Source organism: Cyprinus carpio, chromosome B16 (assembly GCF_018340385.1).
Source record: "Cyprinus carpio isolate SPL01 chromosome B16, ASM1834038v1, whole genome shotgun sequence".
NCBI lineage: Eukaryota > Metazoa > Chordata > Actinopteri > Cypriniformes > Cyprinidae > Cyprinus > Cyprinus carpio.
This window is the reverse complement of record NC_056612.1, coordinates 16390040-16411582: the sequence shown is the minus strand read 5'-3', so window position 1 is coordinate 16411582 and position 21543 is coordinate 16390040. Positions and strand designations below refer to the sequence as shown.

The 21543-nt window shown below is 36.1% G+C and overlaps 1 protein-coding gene across 1 annotated transcript in view; it reads left to right on the top strand.

Moving 5' to 3' along the window:
• Window positions 1-21543, top strand: part of si:dkey-12j5.1 (probable assembly chaperone of rpl4) — an 82501-nt gene extending 60958 nt beyond the window's left edge. Inside the window, exons 9-11 of the mRNA XM_042741112.1 lie at window positions 2110-2163; window positions 4169-4282; window positions 21046-21543. Coding sequence (XP_042597046.1) covers window positions 2110-2163; window positions 4169-4282; window positions 21046-21234 — 357 coding nt within the window. The 3' untranslated portion in view covers window positions 21235-21543. The remainder of the gene's footprint in view (window positions 1-2109; window positions 2164-4168; window positions 4283-21045) is intronic.

The window sequence follows — 21543 nt, the reverse complement described above, 5'->3', positions numbered from 1 at the left end:
TTTGAGTCTCTTTAAAGCTTTGCACATTATGTAGATGTAATCAAAAGGTATTATTTTTCCACAGTTGCTTCAGACATTCATTTTCTTTTAAACCTCTCTTGAGCATCTTCATCAGATAGACACTGCCAGCGGCTGTACACCTCCACAGGGGCTCGGGCGCATTACCAACTCGTGGTCCGCCAGCTGCTGTCAGCCGTCCGTAATCGTGTATGTATCTAAGAAGCGTTCAAGCAGATTTATGCATTCAATTTGAACTTCTTAAATGGAGAATCCCACGTACCCCATAGCAGTTTTCCTCCGGGCCAAGCATTTGACTTTATCCGTCCCTTTTATCTGATGCTGAGAGCTTGGAGCCGGCATCGGGGAGTGATATGCGGCTAAGGAGAGAGAGCGAACACGAGCATCAATCCCTAAAGTAATTATCTCAGCTCCTCCTCATTCCAAAAGGCTAAATATAAGTGAAGTTTTTAGCTCCCAGTGGCAGCCATGTTGCCTTTGATAAACGGTGCGACTATAAAATTCGGGTGCGAAAGCGAGTATGTGTGTATTCTGCGTTCACACAGCCTGGCTAGCAGTATAAATTCTCCTGCACGCAGTTCGTCTTTCTGGCATGCACAGTCGCTCGCACGCACACACAAAAGCAGATACAGATAGGCGGGCGAGTGTGGTTGTGCTAGATTGGAATTGTCAGAGGTGTCACATTAAATGTGCTATTATTAAGTCCAGGCTGAATTTTATGGCCTTGCAGGATCGTAAATTGGTTGGTCAGTCCCTTAAATTACGTATCCATCGAGCGATGTGCTCTATCCGTCCTCACTTTTCTCCTGCTTTACTTTCTCTTTCTCTCTTTCTCCCCCTCCCTTTCAGCGCGTACATACACGAGAGCTTGATCTTGATTCTGTGGCCCTGGTTGAAATGGATGGCGTGAGTGTGACGGGACAAGAGGAGAGCGGGATGCTGAGAGTGGCTGGCATTTGAGTTCAAAGAGGCTTTAGGGGTCACCGTGGCCCCTGGCCAAAGCCGTGACCCTCCTGAGGGAATAACAAGAAAGGCTGTCTCAGTATATCGATCAGGAGAAACTTACAAGGAGCTTTAGTGCGTTTTAAAAGTTGGGAAGTCTAAAAATTGCACTCTGTAGCAGATCTGAATGTTTTTGTGGAGGAAAAATCTGCGCTTGCTATTGTGAATCAGAAAATCAATGTACAGTACAGAGTTGAGTATTAGCTTGGGTCACATTGTACGATTGTCACGATTCATAAGTGCTGTGCAGTTGATTGCAGCTCTCATCTGTATTTGATTTGGAGCTCAAGGACTTTAAGATGAAGTGTCTTAATGGCCCAATATTTGGCTTTAACTGACCTTGTCTATCAGCTCTTGATCTGATGTATTGATGACGCTTAATTAAAACACACTCTGGGAGAATGGGTTAAGCTGACAGCAGATAGATCAATAACACCGATCAAGGAAATGAAGATCTCAGGCTCTCAAAGGAGAGATAAAGATGGTGTTTAACAAATTAACATAAGAACTGAGGTGATAAACCAGTAAAAAAAATCATTAAATTATAAGCACTTTTCTCTCCCTTGAGAACCGGCTAGCAGAGCGCAATTTAATTAAAGATCAGCAAAAAGAGTGCTGTTGACCATAAGCCAAACATAAACAGACTTCACTGATCTAGTTATTATATTTGACTATGATTTAGTTTATTGGTAAATCTCAAAAAACCTACTGCGAGATTTCCCCCAAATAAAGCAATTGCATTTTTTTAAGCCTATTTTTAGGACCATTATTATTTTTGCTCTGTGGCACACACTTCTCATTACCATAAAGCAAAAATTATGTATCTATTTAAATTTACTTTTTAAGGCAGTATAACAAAATGTGACCATTATGTATAATTTATGTTGATTTAATAAAAATCACCGTTAAAAATTATGGAAAATGCTGGATGCATGCTGGGCGATGACATCTAAATAATGTTACAATGCAGTTTCTTTTTATGCAAACATAACTTTTGAGCAGTTACGGAATTTTTTGGACTTAAAAATCAGTTCACTTTCCAGTTACATGTCATATTTCAGTAAATGAAGTGCTGTTCTCTTTTTCCAGATGGCCACAGAGGTGTTGGAGGATCTTCTGGAGGAGGATGACGAGGTTGTGGAGGTGTGTGTTCAGTTTTTTTTTTTTTTGTTTTTTTTTTTAATTGGTAGAAGTACTTTTACTCATTTCACAAGTTTGCCAGTTGTAAAGAGTTTGATTAATCTAAATAAATCATACCAGACTGAGATGATTCAATGTTAAAAAGGACATTAAATGACTTCTTATAACATATAAGGTGTTTGTTTCTGGTTGTTGTAGTTGTGTATTATCAGGCTTATTTTACCAGTTCTGCCTGGTAGGATGTTTGACACCAGCATGTGATGCATTGCTCACTGTCTCAGACAGCTGGATTAATAATATATAGAGCTGTATCCTGCTGAAACAGTAGTTTATTTGTGTGAAAGTGCTTTGGTCTTCACTTTACATTGTTAGCTATGGAAATTACACAGTGCTAAAACTGAGATACTGGAACATTGTATTTTGACAGACCAACACACACACACACACACACACACACACACACACACTTGTATATGTGGTTTACGGGGACTCAACATATACGTAATGTTTTTTATATTATAGAAACTGTATTTTCTATCCCCTTTACCCTAACCCTACATCTCAAAGAAAACTACTGGCATTTTTTGAAATAAAAAAATAAAACACTTTTTTTATGTTGGACATTTGGTTTGCAAAACATTTGGTTTGGACGTCTTTTTTCCAACACCCTAATGTTACATAAATGATGGTTTGCAAAACCATCAAAAGCACATAAAGCATTATTAAACTAGAAGTCATTCTGATATTTTCTTCAGACTTGTTTAAAAATAACTTGTACAGTACAAACAACATCCTGAGTGTTGATGCATAATTAATGAGCAAAAGTGAAACCAATACATTATTTAAAAAATGAATATGAAACTTATGACTAAAATATTTTATTTTATTTCATTTAAAAAGTCCTTTGTTTCCCATTCTTAGTCTACGCAATGAGTCTAGTCCCACACATACACACACACACACACACACACCCTCTCTAATAGATATCTGACAGATTGAGAGCGCTTACGGAGTGTTCTGAACATTTGGCTCAGGAGAATCAGAGAGTGTGAAAGAGAAAGAGACAGAGAGAGTGGGAGTGAGAGATGTTTGAACTCTCTGTGGTGTGTTATTGAGACATCAGAGGAGGGTATAGAGTTTAACAGTAGGTGATAAAGTGAAGAGCACTTCAACACAGCACAACAAAATAATGCACACACACCCTTCCCCACAGCCCATTTGCGTCTGACTTCTTATTTTTCAGGGTACAAACAAAGCTGCCCGATTGTTTGTTTCTCTCTCTCTGTTTGCTGCAAAATAAGGTTATTTTAATCTTGCCTGAAATCAAATATTTATAGCGCTGACAGAGTGCACAGGAAGTGCTTTAGGTTTGTTTTGTTAATTATAAGAGGCTGACTGACTGACTGTCTCTGCCTGCTACTTTTATGTGTGTACTGAAGGCGAGAGTGGGGTAAGTTGTGCCAGATTTGACATAATTTATCCTATAGGCCAGTGTTTCCAAACCCTGATCCTGGAGTAACTCCAACACTGCACATTTGGAAGCAGTGGGGAATATGGGAATGATTTGCATTTCAAATGAAAATATGAATAGAAAATAAATAAATAAACCAGCATACTAATATGTAACCCATTTTAAGTCTGTTTGTTGCACATTATTCTCATTTTAATAAACCAGCCAGGAAAAGGTTTTAATAATCAGAAAAATAGTCAACACTTTGTAATAGTGATAATATTTGTAATAGTATTACCTGCATTATTTTGAAAACAAATCTTTAGTTTTAGTTAAACCACAGACACAGCTTACCCCCAAAAAATGTGGTTTAATAAAACCAAAAATTATTATAAATTGTCAATAATTATTAGATTTTTTTAGTGGAATAATCAGCATTTTTGTTCAATGTTTAAACACACACACACATATATATTTATACAAAAGTCATTTAAAAATTATATATCTATTTTCTATTTTATATATTTGTTTGTGTATTTTCTCCTCTTCCTGTTTCAGGTGTGGTATCTGTTGGGATGGCTGTTTTATTTGCAGCTGGGCAAACAAGACTTGACAAACAACGGTGTGAACTTCAGAAAATCAGCTTGGACGTACCTTAGCAAGGCCAAAAAGGTACAGCTCACACACATACACACACTGTTCTTTTGGAAATGATGAGGCCATCTGATTTCATCTTGGCGTAGTTTTCATTCTCCCCCACATACAGTGCACACACACACATTTTCTACCTGGCTGATTTCTCCACTCCTCCCTTGGTCCCTTCTCATTTTTTCCATCTGTCATGGCTCTCTCAGCATGCCATCAGCTCTTCTTCTACTGTGAAATTTCTCAAACTCTGCTGGTGTCCGAGTGCTATAGAAATGGAAAATGAAAGGCAAAGTTTGAAAGAAAACGGGAGCGGGAATAGCTTGCAGGTTGAGGTATCATAACTCTTTCTTCTTTCTCTTCCTCCTCCCCATTCCACTTCCCTGTTACTGGACTTTGGTTCTCTCTGAAGAAACCTTTGGTCACTTCATGTAGTTTCGTTTGTTCCTCTTCCATCGTTTTTCTCTCTCTATGTCTCGCTCGTTCTCTGATAGATCCATTCGTCATTCATCCTTCATTTGCTCTGCTTCACCTTGCAGCCTCTCATTTCCTTCTTGTTTTTAGTCATTTAAATTTAGGGAAAGACCATGGATGCACACCTGTTGTCTCACATATACCTGTAAATCTATACTGGATGTCTCTTCTTGAGACTCTAAAACATAGACTTTCATTGCCTAATGTTATAGCAGAATGCGCTATTGATAGGTGGTTATGGCCAGCTAATAAGAAAGCAGGAGAGATCTATCTCGGTACTCTTATCGATCCTAGAGGCTTTTCAAGGTCTCAGGCATGTAAAACCTTCAAATTAAAACAGCCATACGAGACATAATAAAAACTCTGACCGTCTCTTTTAAAGTAAAAGTTACAGTTACGGATATACAAATGGATAAGGAAAAACAAAAAAATAAAAATAAAAAATAACTGACCCAATGGATAAAATATAATTACACACACACACACACACACACACACACACACACACACACACACACACACACATATATAGTATACATTTACTCCTTAATAAATGCATTATTTTAAAAAATACATTAAATTTGTTTAGTATTTTATGTGTATCTGTTTAATTCTTGCACTTATTTCTTTGTCATCCGTTTATTTATCTGTTTATTTAATCATCTGCTTATTTGTAATCTGTGATAATGAGAGGGCTTGTCTTTAATATAGTGGGTTTGGGATTTTTTATGTTTTAATCAAAATTTGGAAGTAAAAAAAAAGTATGCAATAAATAATGAACCTATTCTCTTTAATTTGAGAGTCATTTAAGAGTATCTCTGCATCTGAATAATCTTGAAAGACTTCATAAGGTCTTTGGAGTTTGTCTACTGTTTAAATCTGTGAAGAAGAATCTTTATTTGTGCTGCTTTATAAATTTTTTTAAAAGAAATTTGAGAGTAAAAATTAGCCCATGAGCACAGAATATGTAAATAAGGCCTGAAAGTCATGCTGTTGGCTTTGGTTCAGACTTGTGAATATTTGATTACGTTCGCTAACATCTCAATTATTCATCTGCTCTTTAATCAGTGCCCCATATTGGCCAAGCTTTTGTTAGCTGTGTCATTAATATGGCCATAATAAAGCAAACAGTAATTATTTATTAATTAGCCTTTTAGAAGGTCATCTCTCTACACTGTGAAATATACTGCCAGTTATGAATGAGTTGCCAGCTTATTGCTTAGTATTAAAAGTGATAACCTTTTAACTTTTAGCAATAGTATCGCCTAAACTGTTATTAAATCTGATGATCATGTACATTTTTTGACCTTTGAGAAGAGAATATTTCAGTAGCATCATAAAGAGTCTTATTTTCTGCACCATTTCTCTGTAAATGGGAATAGTTGAAAATTTCCTGAAAATGTACTTACCCTCAGGCAATCCAAGATGTAGATGAGTTTATTTCTTCATCAGAAACCAACTTGGTGAAATGTAGCATTACATCATTTGCTCAACAGTGCACACTCTGCAGTGAATGGGTGCCGTCAGAATGAGAGTCCAAAAAGCTGATAAAACCTCACAATAATCCACAAGCAATTCACATGACTCCAGTCTATCAATTAATGTCCTGTTAAATGGTTAGTTCACCCAAAAATGAAAATTAGCCCATGCTTTACTCACCCTCAAAGCATCCTAAGTGTATATGACTTTCTTCTTTCAGACTAATCCAATCAGAGTTATGTATATTAAAATTATGATTGCTCTTCCAAGCTTTAAGGCCCGTTCACACCAAGAACGATAACTATAAAGATAACTATAAAGATAATGATATTAGCGTCCACACCAGCGAACGATATCTTCTGTTTATTCTAAACGCATGCTCGTCTGCCGTTTTAAATTCTCGAGTTTGTTAAAGCAGGATGGATTCTGATTGGCTGTAAATTTTTTTATCGTTCATCAGCTGGGAAAAAAAAATTCGTTTTGAAAGTGATTCCAACGATATCGTTTTTCTTTGTCTTTACCGTTATAGTTGTGGTGTGGACTTTGCTGTTCTTTAATACTGAAAACGATTTTTAGAACTATATCTTTATCGTTATCTTTATAGTTATCGTCCTTGGTGTGAACGGGCCTTTAGAATGGGAGTAGTGGGTGTTTTTGTTCAACAGTCCAAAAGTAGTCAAATAAAGCACACACATCCATAATAAAACATTCCTCAAATGGCTCCGGGGGGTGAATAAAGGCCTCCTGTAGCAAATCAATGCGTTTTTGTAAGAAAATTATCCATATTTAAAATGTTATGAATACTTTTTTCTCACTTCTGCTGACTATCATACGTGCAAGCCGCTCCGGGCGGATGACGTAGGACGTACACATTCGCGCTCTGCTGTGGCTACAAAAAAAGGTATTTAAAAAAAATTTATCTGGATTTTTCGTCCTTACAATTTTGGTTCGATGTTGATTTGAACATTAACTTACATTGAATGGACAAAAGTAGTCTTATTATGATCTTCTGTGTTTTATAGGAGAAAGTCAAAATATCAAAAAATGTGCTTTAATACATGCATACATACAGTACATGCAGGCATTTTCCCAATATCTAGACTGGAGACTTTGAAACATTACGTTGTTAGCTGCTGCCCAGCTGCTGAGGGTTGGATCTTCAAACGCATTTCCATATATTTTGAATTCTTCAGTTTCATGCCTCTGCTTTAGTGATCATTAGCAAGTTGTTGTGGAATTGATGGCTCCTGAGCTAATCTCTTGATTACAGCCTCGATTTTTCTCCCGAATCGATTGATTTCCCCTGCTCCTCTGATTTTAATTAGCTTGTGACTACTCTGCCTGCTGTGGATTTGTTTTCCATGTCTGCGCTCATATTGCCTTTTTCTACCTTCATCCCATCCTTCTCTCGCTTCCTCACTCTCCGCTCGTTCCTCCGTCACAGTCTATGACTTCAGGCAGAGTTCAGATTCCGCTTTAGCCGCTATTCACCATTGATTTTCTGCCTTCTGCTCAATGTCCAGCTCTTTACACGTCCATCCCTCAATACCCACCTCTCTTCCCTCTCCATACCTCACTACCTCTCTTTTCTTGTTCTTTCACTCGTGCCATTCCTCACTACCTCTCTTTACTCCCTCTATTCCTTGCTAACTCTTTTTTTCTTCCTCTCTTGTTCAGTACTTTTTTTGTGTGCATGGCCCTGTTTATACCTGGAATTAACATCTGTCCGCTGATTCGATCACAGGTGGTCAGTTGAGATTTATTGCTGCATATACCCAGTCTTAAAGGATTAGTTCACCCAAAATTGAAAATTCTATCTCCCTCGTGTTGGTCCAGGCCTTCGTGATTGTGGAACATGGAACACAAAACTTTTATAATAACATCCTGCACAGTGCTTTCAAAGCAAATCCAATTAATGAATCTTTCTAGGTTTAAAAAGTAAGAAGTATAAAGGTATAAAAAGTGGTCTAAACTCTAAGTCCTCTGAAGTCATACAATAGCTTTTTGTAAGGAACAGACCAACATTTTTCCATTTTTCAGACCATTAAGTCAGTAAGGAAGTTAATCTCAGGATAACAAATCATTTTGAATTTGTGGTCTTGATCATCTAATTTATTGAAATAATCTGACTCAAGAATTTTGCTTTAATTTAAATTTGTCAGCATCAACAGTTTGCATGAAACATTTATTTAATAATTAATGTACACTACAGTACCATTCAAATATTAAAAGAAATTTGTAAAAAAAAATCAAATCAAATAAATAAATTCAGCAAGGATGCTTTACACAGGCTAGGATGCATTTACATTTTCGCAGATATTTATATTTCCAATATAAATGTGTTGTTCAAATAAAAAATATGCTGTTCTTTTCAACTTTCTCTTAAAGGATCCTACATACATACAGTATACAAACATATATATACAGATCTACAGACATAATATAATATATATCAGTTTTCAACATTGATGATAATAAGAATTAGAATGAATTCTTACAGGAATAAAGCACATTTTAAAGTATATTAAAATATAAAACAGTTATTTTAAATTGCAATAATAATTCACAATATTATTTCTTTATGGTATTTTGGACCCAATAAATGCTGAGCCCAAACTTCAGAACAGTAGTGTGTATTTATTTTACAGTTTTCATTGTTTCAGTTACATTAGCCATTAGAAATGCATTTTGGTTTCTGATTAACTCCAAATGTGATTTAGTGATCTAATCACTTGCTGTGGATTTCAGTGTGTTGGACTGTTTTTTCCATAGTACTTAAATATTTTGTATTCTTCAGTATTTTCTCCTCCTTTTCATGTCGCTTATTTATCTCCATCAGCTCTTTCTTCCTCTCTTCATCCCCTTAGTACGTCTCTTTTTATTCTTCATTACCTCCATTCCTTGTCCTGTATTGATCTGGACATTATTGATTGAGCTTTGAGTGCATGACCATATTTTCAGCCATTAATAATCTTACATATAATGATTTATCATGCTTATGTTATGATGCATATATGCTCCAGCCTCTTGCTTCGTGAATAGACAGTCACACTATATCGATCCTAGAGGTGAAATTGAAGAAGAAAAATTCAGAAGGCATTTCATCAGCTTTTGTTCTCTGTGGCAATATAGATATTGTGTGTCACAATGTTACTGCAGCGTTAGTGAAGCGTCTCGCTCAGCCATGGGTGCAAAATGACCAGTTTTGAGCGTCTCATTGCTCTGTCTGTAACTTACCATGGCAGCTCTTGAAATCGCATCTAGCAAAACACTCGAAAAGCACATTGACTTGAACACACACCTTGTGTGACCTCGAGGAACTAATATACATAGTTAAACAATTTGTTTGTTAATTTGCTTAACTGTCTTCATGCTCTTTTCACATTCAAATTAAACAAATTATGTTTCATGTCTGCTGTTTTCTGAGTGAATATGACATTTCCTGGAAGAGATGCAAGGGTGTTTTTAGACTTGACCGGTGCAGATTTTCTCTGTGATTTGACAGTTTTATGTCTATCTGTATGTATTTCCATACATGTAGTTTACTCAACCCTATGTTTCTATATACAGCAGCTGTGTTGGTAGATGCTTTGTGTCATTTCATTGAGTGCAGTAGATTTGAACACATCTGAACCCACTGCTGTCTTTCTCACACTCCAGAGTGATAGAGAACAGGTGTAATCATAAAATTAGGTTTTGATATATTTATGGTAGGAAATTTATGATCTTTGCTTAATATTTCTTTTAGCATAAAAGAAAAATCGATAATTCTGTCCCATACAATGTATTGTTGGCTATTGCTACTAATATACCCGTGTGACTTAAGACTGGTTTTGTGGGCCAGGGTCACATTTATACTATTTTGTCTTAAAAAAAAAAAAAAAAAAAAAAAAAACTAAAATAAAATTAAAACCTGAATTTGCTTGTTTTAAAGGCTAGTGAATCAAGCATTATAATGTACAGTTAAAAAAAAAAGGATATTCATTAAAAAAAAATTCCATTTAATAGTGGTATTAAATCCTTGGTGTTTTTAAAGATTGACTTTAAATGATTTTTAGATAATGACAATGGTCATCTAAACCTATTACAGTTCAGTATTGATCAATATATCACATTGTCTGATACCAGTCATTACAAAAATATCTAATACAGACTGATAATATTTATGTATATAATAACTTAGGGCAACAAGCAGTAGAAAAACTTAGTAGTACAAACAAGAATATCAACGTCCCTCAGTCTAGTCATTGTCATTGTAAATGAAGCTGAAAATACAGTATGTGTAATGTATCATTGTAAGTGTGTTTTTCTCCAGCAGTCTGGACCTCTTCCATTTACTAGGTTCAAGATCATTTTCAAAAACCCTCCAGTCCAATTTGGTCTTTTATCTGTCAAGGTTTAGAAAGCAGGTGGAATTTTAAACCACCAGCAAACAAGGGTCAGCAAACAACAGCTGAGAAAAGATGTGCAAATCTTATTTATTTATATTCTGTATTGATTGCTGTGTTTTTTTTTTTTTAGCATAGCAATTGTAGACATTTGTTGCTACCAGGTTTCTTTTCCTCAGGTTAAGGAAAACATTGTGTAATCATCAAAGCCCCTGTGCTTAGACAAATTGAGCTGTGGTGAGCATGTGGGGAACTCAAGTTTGAATACGGCTTGCGGCATTTCAAAATCCCATACTCTCTTATCGCTTCATGTTTTAAGTGTAATTATAAATGGAAAAAGTGCACAAAAATAATAAGAATCTCTCTAGTATGTTGTACTGCATTATGGTTTTAATTTTTATGAAGACTGCAATTTCTCATGCAATTTTAAAAACTCTTTGTTATAGGGTGTGCAATATTTGAGTTTACAGTGACTTTTAGATGGGGTGGGCAATATGGCAAAAATATATCACAATTAAAAAAAAAAATATATATATATATAAATGAGTTTACAGTGACTTTTAGATGGGGTGGGCAATATATATATATAATATAGACCACCTACTGAAGTGGTTTGAGTGATCAGATTTATATCTGTCTCGAATGCGTTTCGGAGGGCATTTACACCTGGTCTTTACACCTGGTCTTTTCAGACCAGGTGTAAAGACCAGGTGCTTTTAGATGGGGTGGGCAATATGGCAAAAATATATCACAATTCACTCAAACCACTTCAGTAGGTGGTCTGGGTCACATTCCAGACGAAGCTGGACCAATGTAAATGCAACTGGTTGTTGAAACCACATATGTAAGTTTTACTCCTCCCAAAATGTTAAAATAATTAATGTGTGAGAGCATGTTATAGGCTATATGACATTATAGTCAGATATGACTGCGCTAATGCAGCATGCATCGCTGCAGATGAGTAGCTGAATATCTCTTCAGCAAGCTGATGTGCAAACTGCCGCGAATGAAACAAAGTAAGACACAGACGGTCAACACAGACACAATCATCTTCATTAAAATTAGTAAGACAATCTTATCTTTCCAGTGCTGATGCCGGGCGTGCTCCTATTGCGGTCTTTGATCTTGAAATGAGCTGATAATTAATAAAATGCAGTGCTTATCTTTTGATTTCGTTGACGTGTACTCTGTTAAATTTAAATATAGCGCAGGAATTGAAGATCGGATGTAAATCTGTTTTGCGACAACACGTTTATGTGGCTAAGTGTAAATGGAAACGTTTTAACAAATCAGATAGAAATCCGATCAGCGAAAACACAGGGAACGACCAGGTGTAAACAGGCCCTAATATACAGTACGCATCCGTTTTCTCTCAGCTGTTTACTTTCATTTCATTAGCGCTAAAATAACTTAGTTCAGTGATCATGTGCCGTTTACCAGGTTTTTTAGTGCAAGCGCGCTTCAGGTGTACATGCTCAGAAAAAGCGCACGTCAGAACAGTAAGTGAATGAAACGTTTAACCGGCAAGGCTTTAAAGTACATGCAAATAATACGAAATAAATAGTACTTTTGTAGTGCGAATAAGTACAGTGTCCCGTGAGAGTAACTCTACCGCTGTGTTAACACTGATGTGAATGTATGTGGCGTTGTAGCCTACTATAGTATCTTGAGACGGCGGCGCCAGAACTGCAGCTGATAGATACTCGCCTACAATATTTCTTCAAAAGCAGATCGTGGAGACATTTTTATCATCCACGATCAAAAAACCGCACACCCCTACTTTTAAGAGTAGACTGATGGTTTATAAATGTACTCTATAGAAAACCCTTCCAGTCTGTTTGCTTGTGTCTCTGCTCTCCCAGTTGAGTGAGAGCTGCAGAGCATCTTTTGTTGAGTGCATTATGTTTGTTTGTTCTTTTAGCTCAGGTCTGTAGTTTGATGTATTAAGAGCCGTTTTCATCTCTTGAGATATAGAAAGGTGCTATCACTGTGCTCTTAGAGAAATCACTTCTGGTAGACACTAGCACGTACAGGATTGGAGTCACCTATTCGTTTATAGAAACATACTAAAACTATATTCCATATTCTTTTGTTATCTGCCTCTGTCTCTGCCCTGATACATTTTGGGACTCATATTTTCCTGCTTTGATGCACAGTGTTTGAAAGCTTTTTTTTTTTTTCAATTTATAATAATAATAATATAACATTCTTGTAAACATGTCTTTATTTATTTTTTTTTACTGCACATTATCAGTTGAGTATTCAGACAGCAAGATTAGGATTTCATTAACTGTTCTGATGGATCCCATGAGTCTATTCACTAAAATTCATTTAATTCTGTGACTCTTTCTGCAAGTTACATTCTTTTTGTGATTAAGAAATGAATCACTGAATCATTTACTCATGATTCAGATCAATATTCATTCATCAAAAAGATGCCTTATTAGAGGTAGAACCAAGAAATGAAATAGTCCTTCACGGCCCATACTCAAATGCTATTTGAAATGTCTGGCTCAATCTAGTGAATTGGTTTGTTCAGATGATTCATGTGAATAAACACTAAACAAAATCAAATCCTGCAAAGTCACAACTCAGGTAAAACTTATTTTGCAGTCACACTGTATTTTAGCTGTGCAGGAAGGAAAGAGGATAGGAAAGTGTGTGTGTGTGTGTGTGTGTGTGTGTGTGTGTGTGTGTGTGTGTGTGTGTGTGTGTGTGGGGATATAAATGACTATCTGTCAGCTGGACAGTAAGGTCAGTTGTGGATCAGAAGTCGGTCCAGCCCAGCAGTTCATCAGAGAAGAGAGGCACAGAACAAGAGTGAGAGATACGGCCTGAAGAGAGTGATTTAAGGACAGTGGGAGGAGTCCTTGATGGTAATCTGAATGATGAAAGAAGGCAGAGAAAGAGGGAAGGACAGACATGGACACAATCACATTCATTGCTTTCAACACACAAATGCACACTATGCCTGACACACACACACTCTGGAACCAGGGAGCTTCTGCTTAGTATTTGGAAGTAGAGAAGTCATACTTAGGTGCTAGTCTGATTGTATGTTTTTGTAACATTCTAAGATAATTTTTTTATCTCTGCAGTCTTACCTAGGTTTAAAAATGGTTGGATGTACAGTACATACAACAACAAAAAAGTAGTGTATATATGCACACGTTTTTGTGTATAATTTACTTAATGAATAACTAGATCCAAGTGAAAGAAAATATTTCTATTTTAATAACATACAGTTTATATAATATGTTTTATATAAATATTATAAAAATATGATATGATATATGATATGATATGATAATATGTCCTTACTTAGAAGCTAACGTACATATGCGTGTCAGGTTTAGATTGAATTCTGAGGACCATTCAATGGTGTGTGTGTGTTTTTTTTTTTTTTTTTTTTTTGTTTTTTTCTAAATGGTTTGTGTTTGTTTTTGTTTACTTTCACTCTAAATGAAGAATTATAGATTTAAATGAAATAAAATACAATAATTATATTATTATTTAATTAAATTATTTTTATTGTTAATAATAATAATAATAATAATAATAATAATAATAATACAATATCATTTTATTAATAATAAATATAAGGGCATATTTGATAATAACAATATAAAGATAATAATAATAAACCTCATCTAGATAGTCAATTAAATGTATGTTTTCCTAAATTTTGTGAGAGTCAAATAATGTCTAAGGAAAATACCAACATTTAAAAATGCACTGAACATCTAATCCTTAATCATTTAAATGTAAAAACGATAACATTTTTGTGTGAGGGTTTGGTGGTGTAGGATTACGGTCTCAGAATCATTAGCTCTATTGAATATCCACATCACAGAGAACATTTACGTTTACATTTAGTCATTAAGCAGACGCTTTATCCGAAGCGACTTACAAATGAGGACAGTAGAAGCAATCAAAACTAACAAAAGAGCAACAATATGTAAGTGCAAATGACAAGCCTCGGTTAGCCAAACGCTACAGTTAGTACACGTAGCAAGGGATTTATATACAGTATATATATGCATGTATATATATATATATATATATATATGTATATATATATATATACATACATACGTACACACACACACACACATAGATAAAGTAGCATTTAAATAGAATAGCAGAACGCAAGCTTCTAGAGGGCACATGAGTCTGAAGTAATTAATTTAGGTAAAGGGGTGTAGAGCCAGTGGTGGTTTTGTAGGCAAACATTAATGCCTTGAATTTTATGCGAGCAGCTACTGGTAGCCAGTGCAAATTGATGAACAGTGGTGTGACGTGCATTCTTTTAGGCTCATTAAAGATTAATCTTGCAGCAGGGTTTTGGATTAATTGTAGAGGTTTGATAGAACTGGCTGGAAGACCTGCCAAGAGAGCATTGCAATAGTCCAGCCTGGATAGAACAAGAGCTTGAACAAGGAGTTGTGAAGAATGTTCTGAAAGAAAGGACCTGATCTTCTTAATGTTGAATAAAGCAAATCTGCAGGAGAGAAACAGATGTGTTTGTGTATGGGTATGTGGTTTGTCTTCAGTCACAAAAGCGTATGTGAAATTTATTTTTGGGCTTTTTCCCAAGTGAGTATGATGGCCATAGCAGAAGATTGCAGACTCTTTTCCGCTTTTACACACACACACAAACACACACACACACACCCCATCGCCACCTCCAGCCAATTTTCTTCAGTAAAGACCTTCTTCCCCCAGACAGAGCTCCTCTGCAAAGCTGCCATTTCAAAACATACAAATACATCAGCGGAGAATGTGGAAGTCTTGGATAAGGGAGGGATTGCTTGCAAAAAGTGGAAGATAGTATTCAGCAGTAGCTTCCTCCAGGAGGAACATTTCTGCTGTGTACATGTTTTAGAGGTTATTAGAGGATGTAAAGATGAGGAGATTGAGTGGGTGATGGGTGAACTGTGGGTTTGTGCAAGGTGTTTTTGACGCTGTGTGTGTGTATCAGTGGCTGATGGAGTGTAACTCTTATCGGGACTGGAGATCAGGTCTCAGTAATTACAGGGTAGAACTCCAGATGGTGGCTGTTGCTGAGGTAACACATTAGCTGGAGCGCCGTCCTCCTCTAGACTGATTAAATAAACACAACTCAGATCTGTGAATCCAAATCACAGGAGCTTTGGCACAAGTGTTTCTCAATTCGCTTATTTATTTGCAGAAGGGGTGGGTGGAGTGGTACAGGGTCATTTTTATTCAGTGCTTTTTCTGTCCCTGTGGAAAATCATCTCTGTGTTTTGCTCCCAGGAGGATTATGTGTTAAGTTTAGAGATATATTTACATAAAATATTGCAAATATTTGAATGTTAAGGCATTGTAATAATTTTCCTATCAGAGGTCCTTCCCATGTGTGCAGATACTGTATGTCACCTTACTTAATAAAATTCTGTCAAAAGATCTTGATTGAGGTCTGTTTTTTAAATCCTTTATTGCATTTTCCACAAGATCTGTCTGTTTATCATTCCATTCATTCATCCACCATTCTTTCTATTGTTCTATTTAGCTATCAATCTATCTATTGGTTCATCCATCCATCTTTCTATCATTTCATCCATTGACTGAATGTGCTTGAATATCTATCTATCTATCTATCTATCTATCTATCTATCTATCTATCTATCTATCTATAGTATTTGTCTATCTATCTATCTATCTATCTATCTATCTATCTATCTATCTATCTGTAGTTCTGTCATTCTGTCGTGCACATTTGCACTGCAGTTTTTTTATGAATGATTTGTTCTGATTTCTCTCTTCCTTTCTCTTTCTTCTCCAAGCTCCATCACTCAAGCACTCACAAATTTGTGTCAATTTTTAGTTGACTAATGCGAGTGTGCTAATGAATACCCTTAAAAAAACACAATTTAAAATGTTCTTTTTTATTATAATACTTTATGTAAGAGCTTAAAATGACCTTCGCTGATTTCTTACCCGTAAAGTGTGTGTTTTTATTCTCTAAATCAGGCATGTTACATTTAGTTGGAAATGTTGGTCCTTTTGGTACAAACTTATCTATTAATTTGAGCACTGAACCTGGAATGTAAATGTACAGTAATGTTTGCAATGACCATCCAATGTAGCTATCCACTGCAGTTATGCATTAACAAGTATATAACAAATCATTCAAAAGACATTAAAATGTTCCGGTCCTGTGAGCCAGTGTGAGTTTAATGTTAAAGTGTTGCTTTATCATCACAATTAACCTTGATATCCGGCAGCGAAAAGGCCCTACAGTACATGGACACACACATCAACATTGTGTTAAAATGCCCTCATGGGTCTAACTAAACCTGTGTGGCCAGTGGTTTTAATGTTTGTGTGTGTGTGTGTGTGTGTGTGTGTGTGTGTGTGTGTGTGTGTGTGTGTGTGTGTGTGTGAAGGTCAGGTCTGTAGAGCAGGTAGGAGTTTTCAGACTCTCCTGAGGTCTTATGATCGGTCTGTAAATGAGATCCCATGAGGCCCAGAGAGCCCTGTCGCCACTCGCTGTTGCTTAGCGACTGTTCCCACGGCTCTAAGGGTGATATAAGGGAGCAACGGGCTGCCCACTGACAGTGTGTGTGTGTGTGTGTGTTTGAGATGACCTGGTTAGTCTGCGAGTGTGAAGGACTCTGTGGTTTCGCTCCTGAGGGAGTTAAATAAGGTTCTGTGGCGCTAAAACTCATTAAATAAAAAGAAGGAAAGAGAGGAAAGAACAGCGAAGGAGAGGTTGATAAGTTGTGGGGTCACTTTCTCCAGTTTTTTAAATGACTGCTCTTTCACGTATTAATAAGAAATGTGCTTTCTTAATTAAAGTCTGGTTGTTAGAGTAGCGTCTGCATGATTACAGTTCACTGAAGAGAGGGCTGTACCCCAAACGCACTGCTAATACCTCATAAGGCGTGACCTTTAGAAAAAATAGTGTGCATTAGTCATCCTCACATGACACTTTCTGAAAGTTGAGGAAGTTTGTTCACTCTCTTCATGGCTTTTTGGCGAGGTGCAAGTTTGTCTGACATCTGTGCTCTTTTTAGCTTTGCCATCATTAGCTGCATTTATATCACATCAAGACTGTTTCTTATTCATGTCTGGTTTCCGTCAGTCTTTGAGTACTCACTCAAGCAATTCTTTAGGAATTTTCATAATTTTTACATTAAAATTAACTCTCAATTGATACATTGTTACTATTAATACAGTAACATGCAGACTACTTTTTAAATTACTTTTTATTTTATTTTTTCAGATTATTTATCTTTCTGTACTACTAGTAATAAGTAATCACATGCGTTCTATAGAAAATGCAGTCTTTTTGAATTAATATACTGCTTTTGTGAAAGATGAAATTTGAAATAAGTCTTTTAACTTTTGTGTTTTTCCAGTAATACACAGTGTGCATACAGTCCAGTCTTTCAGTACTAAAGTAATGTTTTAGGAATTTTCATAATTGTAATAAAATTAAAAGATCCTTAAAATTAAATATCCATTGATAAATTGATACAGTGAAATGCATGTGGATGACTTCAAAAAATGTGTGCATAGCTAACTTTTACATTTTAGAACTTATTTTAATTATTATTATTATTATTATTACTGTTTATCTTTCTGTAACTTGTACTGGTCATGATTTGCATTGAAGCAATTGAATTTAAGTCAAATAACAACACACAATGTGCATAAACAACGCAATCTCATGAGAATTCGTTTGTATTTTACGCAAAACGTTCTACAAAATGTACATTTACTTACGCTTTCACAGGCACTAAAACGTACAATACTGATGTATTTACAGCATTTTAACGTACAATACTGACGTATTGACGACACGTAAAATGTTAACTTTACAGACTTACAAATTAATTCTTATGAATATTGAAATCGCAGCATTTAGGCTGCATGTCCAACAAAAGCGTTTTTAGCCAGCTGAAAACGGCAGGTGCTCTGCTGAAAATGCTCAGCTGTGAGCACTTGAGAGTGCAGCGTTTTTCCCGTTGAGATGCTGTGGTTGCTATGATACAGAATATCCACTGAAGTAATATGGCAGACACATAGCGAATGAAATGTTTCTTCAAGCATAATCGGAGACGAGCATTATTAACTTCTCCATTTTTGTTCAGCCGTAGTATACAAGTAGGTTGATTGTTGGTCGGTATAGTCCATTCTTAAATTTATCAGAACATTTTTCAACTCTCTGCACCGAGAAAATGCCAGAGCACTCAGTGTGTAAAAGACGCTCAGCACTCGGCACATACGGCGCTCCCATTGAAAACAACTAAAAAATACCCTAGCCTTAGAAAAAAAAAAACGCTTTGGTGGACATGCGGCCTAACTTTTTATGTTCAGTTGTCATATCAATGGCCTTATGTTTTCAATTGCATTGATCAAATGAAGCTTACTTAATACGAAATGACAACATTTCATTCTGTGATTTCAGCTGTCGTTTCAGAAAAGACAAAGTTAAACAAGACTGCACTTTAAACCTTTAAAATGAATAATATTTCTGCAATCATTTAACCATTAAGTGTCTTGTAATATTTACTTGTAATATAACTTAAATTCAGCTGTCTACCTCACACAAGCCTACTGTATTCCACCAGAGAGGACTGCGGCTGCAATGTGTCGTCATTTGGACTGCTTTTGATATTTTTGCAATAAATAAATAATTGTGATTGAACTTACCTTCCTGTAATGCTTTTCTTTACACTGTACATGTTTTTTAAGGAATATATATGATTAAATTTAGTGGGGGTAGCACTTCGTCCATGGCGCAGTTATATCATCACTCCTGAAAACTCCCACTCTCAGGAGTGACGATATTACTGCGCCGAGGTCGAAGTGCTGCAAAGTGCTCTTCCACCATACAATATAGTCATCATCCGCTTAGAAAATGTTTTATTTTGTATCACCTATTTGTTGAATGTTTGTTTAATAAAAGTTTTAATTAGAATCTATTTAGTAAAGCCGGTTCTCTAATCAGCTGTAAATTCCATCAGGTACTGATTTCACATAGAGCAGCTGTTACTACACAGAGCCGTTGTTAACTGACAAGCTGCGCAAATCCATGCTGATAATGAACGTGGATTTGCGCAGCTTGTTAGTTAGCGGCTCTGTGTAGTAACAGCTGTTCTATGTGAAATCAGCAGTGTAGTGTAGTGTCACCATACTTGTATGGCAGGTCTAACTTGTAACTACTCATCTAACTGTCATTAAATAGAAAACATGAAAGTGTTTGGTGGCTTCTAAATTCATCCCTGTTTGGATCCTAAGAAATGAATGGTGCTAAGCTAAACGCTAGAATAGTGGCGCCGCGCGCTACAGTGATTAAGTGCATGCACTGAGATGGGAGAGGTATGTATCAACTCGTCTAAGTTGAGGGAAGTACATAGTGAAATATCGAAAAACTGAGTTTTCCTTAAATGATATAAAAGAGTCGTAAAAATATTTTTTTAGCTAAAAATGCATATCAATTTTTACTTTTTAAATGTTGTAATATGTCCAAATTATAAATTTCATCAATAAAAACAAAACAAAAATATACATTATGTGCTCTTAAACGTTACATAATAATACCTAAGAAAAAGACCTGGCTGGCATAACGTACTGCTACACTAATTATGGTGTAATTTTAAGTGTTTCTTGTTGATATATTATTTAATGCATTATCACTTTTGTTTGCAGTGAGTGTAGTCTTTATTTGGAGTTTTTTCCCCCAGCTCTCATTATGTTGAGCCTGCTTCATTTTACATCAGCTTGCATTTATTTGTGCTGAAATTAACTGACTTTTTAAGCTTAATTGATTGATCATTAATTAATCAAGTGCATCCCGTTATTCAATTTGGCGGTTGCACTGAAACTGTAAAACATTCTGACATTACTTGTACCGATTCCCCTGCTGAAACAGGATGAAATCCCCAGCCAGCATTCTTAAATTAAGCAAAGGGAGAAAGTGTGGGGCGATATATTGTTTTGCAGTCACATGGAGAATTGCTTTTTTATCATGTTCTTTCAGGGTATATTTTACAGTGATAAGAGTAGAGACAGTGGGGGGATTGAATTCTCTTCCTCTCCTGGCAAGCACTCAGTCACTTGCTGAACAATTTCTCACTGATGCAGAACTCGCTTCGTTTGTGCTTGGAAAGGAGTCACTAATTTGTGGAATTTGCCAGCTGACTTCGCTGGCACTGGACCTTCTCGAAGAAAGACGGAGGGAGAGAAAGAGAGATAGTCCTTGAAAGATGGAGAAAAGAGGAGTTAGATAAAAGAGAAATATATAGGAGAAGAGAGTTTTGATTTAGTGGCAACTTGTTCACACTGCAAAACATGCCAAGCCTGGAGTCAAAGCTGAGATTTCTCTTTACTCTCTGAACAAACATTGCCACTATTCCTCTGATAATAATCATAAGATGTGTTTTTTTTTCTTTCTCACTCTCTTTCTCTAATCTGCAGCTCTATGTGAAGCTGCGCTGTGAGGACGCACCCATGCTTGAGCATACGGAGCAGCTGTTAGCAGAGCTGGGTGGTGAAGAGCATGGGGCTGATGAGGATGATGATGATGAAGCTGGACCATCTGTAGACAATATTGAGGATGATTTTATTCAAAGCAGTGATGAAGAAGATGATGCCATGGATCAATGACTCAACATTTTTCATTGTTTATTCTAATTGTCATCCATGGCCTCTTCCAATCAGAATATTAAACTGAAAGCAGATGGCTGATCTTCACAGTTTCCTTCATCTTCTGTCTTTCTACCAGTTACATTTCTTCTCACCTTCTATTCGAGTTTGATATGTCTGACTAAAGCTGGGATGTATTTTTTGCATGCTGAGACTGCGAACCATCAGGTCATCCGTCACAATGATCTGGACACTGATCAAGATGGTGTTTCATTTATTTTTTACTGTTTTATAAATGTTACAACAGTATCAGAATAAAAACAATTCAAA